General features: G+C 36.9%; 1 protein-coding gene across 2 annotated transcripts; it reads right to left on the bottom strand.

The window, feature by feature from the left end:
* Positions 1 to 1457: 1457 nt before the first annotated feature.
* Positions 1458 to 9436, bottom strand: casq2 (calsequestrin 2). Of its 2 annotated transcripts, none has more exons than XM_026947779.3 (12): positions 9279 to 9436; positions 8812 to 9179; positions 6714 to 6798; positions 6257 to 6357; positions 6023 to 6134; positions 5607 to 5680; positions 5088 to 5218; positions 4836 to 4881; positions 4158 to 4212; positions 3950 to 4050; positions 3770 to 3844; positions 1458 to 1966 (listed from the first exon to the last, which is right to left on the bottom strand). In XM_026947779.3, the coding sequence occupies exons 2-12, from the start codon at positions 9046 to 9048 to the stop codon at positions 1706 to 1708; spliced, it is 1278 nt and encodes a 425-aa protein (XP_026803580.2). In that variant the 5' UTR covers positions 9049 to 9179; positions 9279 to 9436; the 3' UTR covers positions 1458 to 1705. The 2 variants fall into 2 exon arrangements, with proteins under 2 accessions (XP_026803580.2, XP_034160246.2); XM_034304355.2 differs by having other exon boundaries at positions 8812 to 9059; positions 9279 to 9422.
* Positions 9437 to 11283: the final 1847 nt, after the last annotated feature.

Raw genomic sequence — 11283 nt, 5'->3', positions numbered from 1 at the left:
ATCATGTCAACATGGACCAGATTCTCAAAGGAAGTTTCCAACATCTTGTGTGAATTGTGGCTGTTTTGAGAGCAAAGGGAGGCCCTGTACATCTGCACATTCTTTATATTATCTTTATAATATCTGTATATTATCTGCATATACATTGTATATTATCCATGGATAATCTGGGTACTGTTGTATATACAATATACATACAGTATCTCCTCTTTCGGCTGCTCCCATTAGGGGTCGTCACTGCGGATCATTGGTCCGCGTATTTGATTTGGCATGGTTATAGAGTTTTTCTATTATAACATAGTGTAATTTACCATTCTTACTGTTATCTACTCAACAGTTACTGCACATATTCACTACCCAAAGCCTTGTTCTTTATTTATTTACTGTATATATATTTACATATTCAACCTGCACTTTGTTAGTTTGCACAATGCTACCTTTTGCACTTCTGGTAGCCACTAAACTATATTTCGTTGCTGAGTACCTGTACTGTGCAATGACAATAAAGTTGTAACTGTCTATCTTTATTACAGTAGGAACACCTGTACATCTGCACATTCATGCAGTTATCTAATCAGCCAATCATGTGGCAGCAGCGCAAATGCAAAAATCAAGCAGATACAGCTCAACATTTAAAACACTGAGTGAGCGACAGCTCTGTGGGTGGAAATGCCTTGTTGATTAGAGAGAGGTCAGAGGAAAATGGCCAGATTATTTCGAGCTGCCAGGAAGGATATAGTAATTCAAATAATCACTCTTTACAACCATGGTGAGCAGAAAAGCATTTCAGCGTGCACAAAACATCGAACCATGAGGTGGATGGACAACAACAGTAGACCACATTGGTTTCCACTGCTGTCAGCCAAGAACAGCAATCTGAGTCTCTCATGGGCACACCCAAACTGGATAGTTGAAGATTAGACAAAAAAAAAATCACCTGGTCTTTTTCCAGTCTTCAACTATCCAGTTTCATTGAGTCTATGCCCCAAAATGTTCATCAGAAATGATGTTTATATTGCAAATCATGGAATAAAATGAAACCAGTGTATTTTTAAGACAAATTTTACAACTGGTATGAAATCAAATTAGGGTTACTTTCAACCTTCCATTGTGGGTCTGGATCCACAATGACACGGAACTGGATAAAGCACTTACAGAAGATGAATGAATAAATGAGTGAATGAATGAATGAACATATAGTTTAATGTAAACCTACAGAATTAACAAAGATTTAAAATAAGGGAAAGAGGATAAGGTCAGGAGTTGCTGTATGGACCATATCATAAAATAACAGACAGGTAAACAGGTATAGATAGGCAGCAGGACATGGTTTGATTACCATGAGCAATACATAGAATATCTGTGATTTAATTCGACTAAGATTTTTAAGCTTAAATTACTGATTTTATTTACCATGAAAAATATTTACTGCTCTAAATGAACCCTGAAGCATGGTATTTAATTTGGAATATATTTAATTCAGTCTGAGCAGGTTAAGTTATTTATATGTCAAATAAATTAATGCTGCCAGTAGTTTTACACTGAGTTTTGTTAATTTATAAGGGTGAAAGTTTGACATTTATTGAGATTGTGCACAAAACTGTGCAAAATGATTACGGTATTAAGGTGCTCATACAGGATCTAGATGTCCCTGAGCGAGTAAAATCCGCTTAAGTTTTGGTTCCACAGAATTCAAGTTTATATGTTACTCATCATCATCATCATCGTCGTCATCATCATCATCATCGTCATCGTCATCATTGTCTTCATCGTCGTCATCGTCATCATCATCATCATCATCATCGTCATCATCATCATCATCATCGTCGTCGTCGTCATCATCATCATCATCATCATCATCTTCAGTGTTGACCTTTCCGGAAAGCACATCCTCTATCCAGTCCTCCAGTTCCTCAGCAGAGGGCAAATCCTCATCGCTATCTATCTGCATCCACACACTGTCCGCCTAGCAATGGATTACAAAGCGGTCAAAGGTCACAATCATATTAAAAAAATCTACTGTGTCTTCATACTTCAAGGTATATATACTCAAGGTAAACCTTGAATGTCAATATTTGACTCTGAGCTCTCTGTTGATTTTTGAAGTGAAAAAGTAACCAAACTCTCTAGTTTTTAAATAACATGTCTGCAAATGGTATTTCACAGTTAATATATATTTGGTTAACTTTTAAAAATAGAAAAAAATACTAATTGTTGTGTGTGCAAAAGTTTGGATACCCTACTAACTCAGTATTATTAATACCCTCTTTGGGAGATATCGCAGCAAGCGTATTTTGTAGCCAGCTAGGAACTTTCTGTTGTCGTTTTAGGAGTGTTCACCCACTCTCCCTTGCAGGACATGCCTAGTTCTGAGATATTCTTAGGCCATCTTGCCTGCACAACATATTTAAGCCCTACCCATGGAATTTCAATACATGTTCAAGCCAAGGGACTCTGAGGGCCATTCCAAGAACTTCAGCTTGCATTTCTTGAAGTAGTTCATGGTGGATTTTTTTCAGGTATGTTTTGGATCATTGTCCTGTTGTAAAAGCCAGTTTCTTGACTTACTCTGTCACATTTGCTTTCAGAATTTGCTGATATTTACTGAAGTCAATTCTTCCATCTTACTGAGAAATATTTCCTGTGTCACTGGCTGCCACACAACCCCAAAGCATAATAGATCCATGCTATGCTTAACAGTTGACAGCGTATATTTTTCATTAAATGCTTTTCCTTTTTTTCTCCAAACATACCTTTTGGTGATTGTGGCCAAAGAGTTCCATTCTTACTTCATCAGTTCACAGCATGTGTTTCCAAAATGCTTCTGGCTTATCAAGATTATTGTCTGGCATATCATTTTGCATACTTCAGACATTGATTTTGTGATGCAGTTGCAGGTAAGGATTCCTTCTGATGACTCTTCCATGCAGATCATATTTGTGCAAGCAATGCTGCACAGTACAACAGTGCACTATCACTCCTGTGTCAGCTAAAACGTCCTGCACACCCTTGCTGTCATTTGTGGATTTTGCTTTGCGTTTATGCCCAGCATACATGCAGATCTATCTGAGAGTTTTCTTGGTCTTCCAGATCTTGCCCTGAATTCCACAGTTCCCCTTAACTGCCATTTCTTAATGACATTTTGGACAGTGGAAATTACAACCTCATATCTTTTATAGTCTTTCCCTGCATTGTAGGGGTTTACTTAGATTAATTTTCAGTTCCCCAGTCAGATGTTTTAAGGAGCCAGTAGTTGTTGAGTTTTAGCACAATGTGTGAAGAGGCAGAATTTATTAAACTCTGGAATTGTCATCAGCTGACAATTTCTAATGACAGTCTTGACCTGAGTAATGACAATTAAAGCCTAACTACTGAGACTTTACAACTGGAGGGGTGGAAGGCTGTTGCACACACCTTTTGCACACAACTTTTGCACACACCATAATTAAAATTTTATAGTTTGCTGCAGAGTTTACTTCAAAGATCAACAAAATATGTAATTTGGCCAGGGTGCCCAAAAATTGCATACAACTGTATATAGATTTGATTATTTAAATACATTCTGAAATAGGTAAGTTTCACTCTATACTTACTCAAAATCCAATATGACAATATATTATATAAAGAGTCACAAGATATGAACAATATAAAATATAATACATAAACAATTTATTATAAAAACAAATATTAATGTTGCAATCAAATCAATATACTAGTAAAACATTTTAATGATATATTCTAGTGAACAAGAGTTTGTTGCTCTACTTACATCTGTGACATTAACTATTCCGATCTGAGGCCTGAAGAGGTCGACTTTAAATGTCTTCTCCCAGTATGGAAGTAGCTGAGGAAAGAAAAAAGAAAAAAGAAAAGCAATGGGAACATGTCTCTTAGTTCCACTGCTGTCACACATCTCATTGTTGAATGAGTACGAGTTTGAGGTACTGACCAGAGGGAAGTCATCAGGATCAATCCAGACAATACTTAAGTTAGGGTTCTGCGTATTGTCTCGTGCAACTTCTTTCAGAATCTCCAAGAACTCAAAACCATCTAAAAATAACATGAATAAAAAACGTGACAGCACCTAGAAACTTATACTAGTTAGTATATACTAGTTAAATATCAAACACCGTAAGTTTTTAATTTTTTGTATGTACCTGGGTCCTCCTCTTCTGCAAAGGCTACAATGTGAAAGCCGTTCAGGTCATCTTCCTGCAGAACAACACATTACGATCAATTGATTATATAATCACCTTCGTGGGTCTGCAGCTTTGTGGGTCTGCAGCTGCAGGAAAGTTTTGCTTAAGATTCACTCAGGCTAATCAGAAACTGCTGAATCTCATTCCATGATATATACATAAGGGTTAACCTCTTTGACTGGTCACTTGAATGTTTTTAATCCAAACATTAATAATTCAAAATCAAGTTGGTTTATAAATAATATAAAAATAACTGGACCTAATATGTTCTCTCAGTGCAAAGGAATGAAAGGCTCTATGTCTCCTAATAGTTGAATACTTGGATTATGCTATGTTATTAATAGATCTGTACTGAGGGGTCTGAGGGGTTATTTTACAGTTGAAGGGGTTCCTGGCTGCAAAAAGTTTGAGGACACCTGATTTCAAAATCATCTTTAAAAAATAAAAGTGATGCTGATCACACCAATATGTATGTTTCATAGACTGAGTTCTTTCTTTTCTTTTATATATATAAATTCTTTTGTATATGTATATATATATATATATATATATATATATATATATATATATATATATATATATATATATATATATATGAATTTTCTTCATATATTTAAATATTTGAATAATCCTCACCCAAGTTTCAAACATGTCCTCAGCTCTCAGTTTTCTCAATGTTGGTCTGTGAAAACAAGAAAGACAAGAAAGTCAAGAAAATGTTCTCAGAGGATTGTCCTTCTACCTCAGGACAATCAAACATTCATTTTTAATGAACATCCATCCAGCCAGCCACCCAGCCATTTATCCAGCCATTTATCCATTCACCTTCACGAACATCTACCCATTTTCATTCATTCATCCATCCTTCTAACCAGTCACCCTGGTTACCTCTTGTGCTCAGTGATAAAAGCCACAAGTTCCTCTTCAGTATGAGGTTTATCTGGAATGGTGACTGCTTCCTCCATGAAGGGCTCATAGAAGTCTACTTCATTCATCTTGAGAGTCAACTCTTTTGCTACCTGAAAAAAGACAGAGCAAAAAATAATGCCAGGCACAGCATGGGTGTAAGATCTCAGTGTTCCCTTAGAAATGTTTTCTTATACACAATTCTTCCTAAAATGTTCTCATAGCAAATTTTGATAAACATTTGTCTGTTAGTTTATCACATTAAGGTGTGCATAGTAGTAGGTAATAGGGCCATGCAATGGTAAAGAAAAACACTTTATGGCCTTTTTTCATGGTAACAGGGCCAGAAAAGATCTCTTGCCAGGTAGAAAAGTCATGGAGTATTTAATAGTTAAATATGTTGATATGGGATTGAGCTCCTTTAAAGGGAGACACAGTGGAGCAGGAAGAGAAATTGGTAAAAAAAAAAAAAAAAATTCGTCACGTACATACAGCACTCACAGATTTATCAAAGGTGGCAAAAAATTTTATAAAAGGCTGGAACTGCTCGGCAGCTTCATGGAAAGCCAGAAAATCTGAGAAGAGAAGAGAAGAGAAGAGAGAAGAGAAGAGAAGAGACCAGTTACTTCTAATTGAAATATGCAGAAACTTAGTAAGGCAATTCCTTTGCCATTTCTGTGTGGGTCTCCTGTCACATAATCTTCACCTCGACTTTATAAAGTCTTGTGTTTAAATGACTTTCTGTGTACTTATAATACTGTGTAATTTACTTTCTAGATATTTAGTGTGTAATTACAAGTGGGTATTCATTTGGGAAGTGTGTATGAACCATATGAAACCTTTGTCTTGCCTTACCTAGCATTGTGTTCAACTTCTTCTGTTGCTACACTCACACAAACATAAATGCACACACTCACGCTCTGACTCCAGACTCTTGAAGTAGCCAATTACTCTGATGTCCTCTTCCATCCGGTCAAAAGCCTGCAGCTCCAAAGCATTATCAATGACCTCAACTGGATCATCCAACAGCTGCAAAAAAGTCAGAGTACTGTTACATTGCACATTGCACTCATTCAACATGCAGCATAGAGGGGATAATTAAATGGGCTGATGCAATGAGAGAAACAGTAAGAAGGAAACTGAATCCTTACATCCAGCAGGAACTCCACAAGGATGTCTGCAGAAAGTTGTCCATCATACTCAATTACACGGTCTGCCTTAAAAACATAGACGCTACCTTCTTCGTCAAGACCTGAAAATAAATGCCCATCAGTGTTAATACTTTAACTAATATTGTTGGAGAAAGAGTAATAATTTGTTAATATCTCCACACTTTCACCATGTGATAAACAGATTAAGGTCTGGTTACCTTCATGCAACCTTCCACTTGTGCTTTATCAACATAGCCTTTTTTTTTTCTTGGCTGATAAGGTCAGGCAGAAACTGAATGAACCATCTGACCTTTGTAACCATGAAAACTGGATATTAAAACATGAGCTAACAGTGAACAAAATAAACATTGTGCTAACGTTTTCCTAATTAGCAAGCAATGCAATGCAATCCCTTTGTGAGTTAATTATAGTGCCTGCAGGCTTCTCTCAGTGTTACCTAGTTTCTTAGCGACCTTGGCATCCTTCTCAGAGTCAACCATTCCAAATCCGATGTCTTTTTCCTGCAAGACCTGAGCAGCCATCTGCAGATCAAAAGGACATGTAATTTAGAAAAGTCATTTTAGTACAAGTTTTAAAAAATTGGTTTAGGTGGCTTTCTCTTTTTTATTCTGTAAAGACGTTGCTACCATTTTCAGCGCAAAAAAATGTACTGTAATTGCTCTAAAACAATGCATGCAACTGTCTATTTTACTAACTCTGTTATTTATGCTGTGAATCATTTAGCAACTAGCAAAAAAGAATGATTTATGTTAGCTTCTTCAGCATTAACATTATTTATTTAATTAGGAGATTTATCAGCTGTAGGATTTACTATGTAAAATATTTAACATTAAGATTAAAGATGTATTATGTGCAAATAAACTGATCACGTAAAAAAAATATACTATAATATATGCATTAGGGTTCAAGTCAACTATATTTATTAGGATAAGCTACAGACCAGTTGGCTTGGGTTACATGGTTATGCACTTGCACACCATACTGAACAATAGTCCTGTTACTGAATACATCTGAATACAAATTAAATCTAATATACACTATATGGACAAAAGTATGTAGACACCTGACCATCACACCCTTATGTGATTCTTCCCCAAACTGTTGGTGCAAAGTTGGAAAATTGTATAGAATGTCTTTGTATGCTGCAGTGTTACGATTTCTCTTTATTTGGAACTAAGGGGCCCAAACATGTTCCCATATAACAATGCCCCTGTGCACTAAGCAAGCTCCATGAAGACATGATTTGGCATGTTTGGAGTAGAGGAACTCGAGTGTCCTGCACAGAGCCCTGACCTCAACCCACTGAACACCTCTGGGATGAACTGGAACGCCAACTTTGCACCAGGCCTCCTCATCTGATATCAGTGCCTGACCTCAGTAATGCTCTTGCGGCTGAATGAGCACAAATCCCCAGAGCCACGCTCCAAAATCTAGTGGAAAGCCTTCCCAGAAGAGTAGAGCTTATTATAATAGTGTGTGTCCATATGTTCAGGTGTCCACAAACACAAATTTGTATTGTCAATATAAAAGAAAAGTGCATTGTCAGTATACACCACAGCTGAATTTAATGTAATGAGATTTATTCATTTCTTGTTTTGCTACATGTTGAGTGGATTTTTTTTTATATGTGCCCTGGCACATATTGTTTAGTTCTTACCAGTTTGCCAGTGGAAAATGTCTAGTAAAAACAGTACTATTAAGCCCTGCAGAGAAAACTGGAAGGTAATGCAAAGTACACAAGGTGCAGGCCAGTACATGTTGGTTTAAAATGCTAATTGTGTTTGTGTGTCGGAAAGGACAGACACATGAGTAGCTAGGTACAACATCTACCAACTGAAGCATGTATATAAAAGCATTCATTAGGTCCTAAGAATAAAATATAGCACTCACTGGAATTCCTGATCTGAATAGCAATTAAGAATATCAGAGAACTGTGGTTAGTATTCCTTTCTGCAGCTCAGAGGTGAATAACTTTGGGAGGTAGGAAACAGGGAGCTCTAACACAACTATTTGGCAGCTTCAACATCTTAGGAGAACCTGGATTTTACTAAGCTGCTACAGCATTATGCACTGGAGTGGACAGTTCTGGATAGTTATTTTCTTACATATAGCACACACTTCTATGCTTCAGTTAATTAATAAAAGGTTAGAGTGTAAATAATTGAGTAGGCATGAAATACCTTAAAAATATAATTGCTTAATGACCACCACTAATAGTGACCTTCACAGTCACACACGCAACTTCAATGACATTCTGTACATTTCTGAAAATGACATTATTTTCCACTTGTAACCGAATATACATTCTGTACTAAATATTCCTGATTCTCATAGTTGTAAGTCACATTACCTTATTTGATTGAATTTACATTATATCTTTGTCATGCACTGGATGACTGCTAATGTGTACTGTGCTAATACTCAGAGAAAAGAAATTCCACAATGTACATATTCCCTTTTCCCCCAATTATGCCTACTCTTTTGATACCATTCATTGCTCTCTCTCTCTCTCTCTCTCTCTCTCTCATTCTCACCTCCAGCACAAGCTCAGTCATTTGGAACTGTTTCTGCAGCTCCTTGTTGGTCGGCGGTGGTGCATGGTAGAGTAGGCAGAGCATCTGGTGGTTCTTCAACGCTTTGCGGTAGTTCTTGTTGTCGATGTCCAACACTCGGTCCTTGCCGTCATATCGGGGGAACTCCAGGCCCTTCTTGGCCCAGGCAAGTGCTGCCAAGCTCAGACACACCAGCACTACCAACCAGGATGTCCTCATGGCTAGAACTACTACACAAGTACACAGGTATTAATCTCACACGCACACTGCCAGAATTCTCACACACTCAGGTCCGTCAATTTTCTATCAAGCTGCACGGAGGTCAGAGAAACTGCCCAGGTAGAAAAGAGCTGAAATCCAAAAAAGAAATTAAAAAGAGATCAAAGATATAATTCAAGACAAATCTCTGCAGTAGGTTAAGGTTCAAATATCGTCATAGTCTTATGCACCTTTCCAAAGGAAAATCAGGTCTGTCCAGCCTGTCTCTCTCTTTCTCCCAGTCTTCCTGACTGTTTCCGTCTCTCTGTTGGCTGGAAACAAAGCACAGGGCTTTGAGGGGGGATACCTTACATAGCAGTAGCCCTCTGACTCTCTCCCGGGTCTTTTTTAGGAGCCCAGTTGTTTCATCGCTAAAAATACTCCAGCTAAACTGCAAGGGGCAGGAACAATATGGAGGACTAGCTACACTTATACAATGATATTTTATCAGGAGGTGAACAAGGCTATTTGACAACTTGCAGTATCACTGGAAAGTAGTCAGAATTAAGTGCACACAGCCCTGGCAATGAGCTGCTCAGTGCCAGTGTGTGTGTGTGTGTGTGTGTGTGTGTGTGTGCAATAAGAAAGCATATAAGAATGTTTATCTCAGCATACTTTACAGTAGCCCGATATTCACATACTGGAGGGATTTGATCAGTTTGATAGAACCAAGCAGCGTTTATTTCAAACTGTTAATGACGTTAGTGTTAGTAATGTTAGTGATCCCACTAGGTATTAGCAAACAGGCATTTCTACCAGTGGAGGCCTTCAACTTTATGCATGCATGTGAGAGCATGTAGACAGACAAAGTGACAGAATGAGTTCTCTCTCTATTTCTCTCTGTAAATAGCCATTTAAACAGGACAGCTGGCGAATTAGCTCCTTAAGTGGGAGGTGCAACAAGAGAAGCCACAGATAAATTCATTCCTCAAGAAGCCTACTGCCTTAACCCAATGACCTTCAGAGTCTAGAGAAACCCTCTGAAGAGACTGCCTGATTAGAGCCAGACAGCTGCAACTTAGCAAAACCAACTAAATATTATTGTTCCGCCATGGAGATAGTAGATTTCTGATGTATGATTGATTCATTATTTTCAGAAGTTTGTAAATGTAAAATGATGGTGTTATTACCAGACATCATGACTAATTACTGAAAATCTATAGAAATTTCAATATGAATTAATGTGATAAGGTTTTTTTTTTTTTTTCACTGAAGTGAGTTATGAGGTCTTTCCATCTTAAAATTATATCCATTTTAATGTTTCGTTGATGAATATGGTCAGTGATCATGATGAATATTTCTGAGGTTATTTGTAGCACAGGAAACTTGATACTCAGTGCTTCTCATTGTTATGTAGGTGTTACGGTTGAGCCTACACAGATAACTGTGTGCATATACTGTATTCTGTCATTTAGTCGGATTCCAGTCTAATACTGTGAAAAGTCTCAGACACAAACTGAAGATAATGAAATGAGAAATTTCAAAAATATCAAAAATTAATATGAAGAACAGAAGCAGAACAAAAGCTAAAGCAAATCAATACTTACCTTTAAAACGGCACCAGTTCTCTTGGTTACACTGTAGAGCAGTTTTATAAGGAAATCCACTGTAGGTAAGTATTTTCTTTGCGATTCATTGGCTCTCACTTGCTTCTGTCTCTGCAGGTCTCCATGATACCGTTCTGTGGCGGCTATACCATCTGTTGTAGAACATCTTATTCTTGTTTTTGCTGAAAATAGCTGGAAATCTATTTCTTTTGGGCATTTTTTTGGAAATGTTGCTATTTTTTACTGACATATTAATGCAAAGCAATATTTTATGGGGAGGGAAGAGGGAGAGTTGTTCTATGTTTCAGTTTTCTTTTCATTTAAATGTTGCATTGCATATGTCAATCTTTTTCGGAAAATAATAAAGAGAGGTGCACAAAAACATTTATTATTATTATTATTATTATTATTATTATTATTATTATTATTATTAAAGAGATATATTATTATTATTTTAAAGAGATAAGAGATCTGCACTTGGTTTTTCCTTACCACGAAATCTACATACAGATTCAAGCTGTTTCGTGACAATGTCAATGGTTAAATGTAATATACAATAATAGTGATTCGAATTGAACTTAGTACTTGTAGTAATTGTTCCTGTTTGGATTCAATTCTACTGAGTTAAAAATGCACATTGCCCTGCACA

The sequence above is a fragment of the Pangasianodon hypophthalmus genome, chromosome 5 (assembly GCF_027358585.1).
Source record: "Pangasianodon hypophthalmus isolate fPanHyp1 chromosome 5, fPanHyp1.pri, whole genome shotgun sequence".
Lineage (NCBI taxonomy): Eukaryota > Metazoa > Chordata > Actinopteri > Siluriformes > Pangasiidae > Pangasianodon > Pangasianodon hypophthalmus.
The sequence above is the reverse complement of the archived record's forward strand: the minus strand, read 5'-3'. Positions and strand labels throughout refer to the sequence as shown.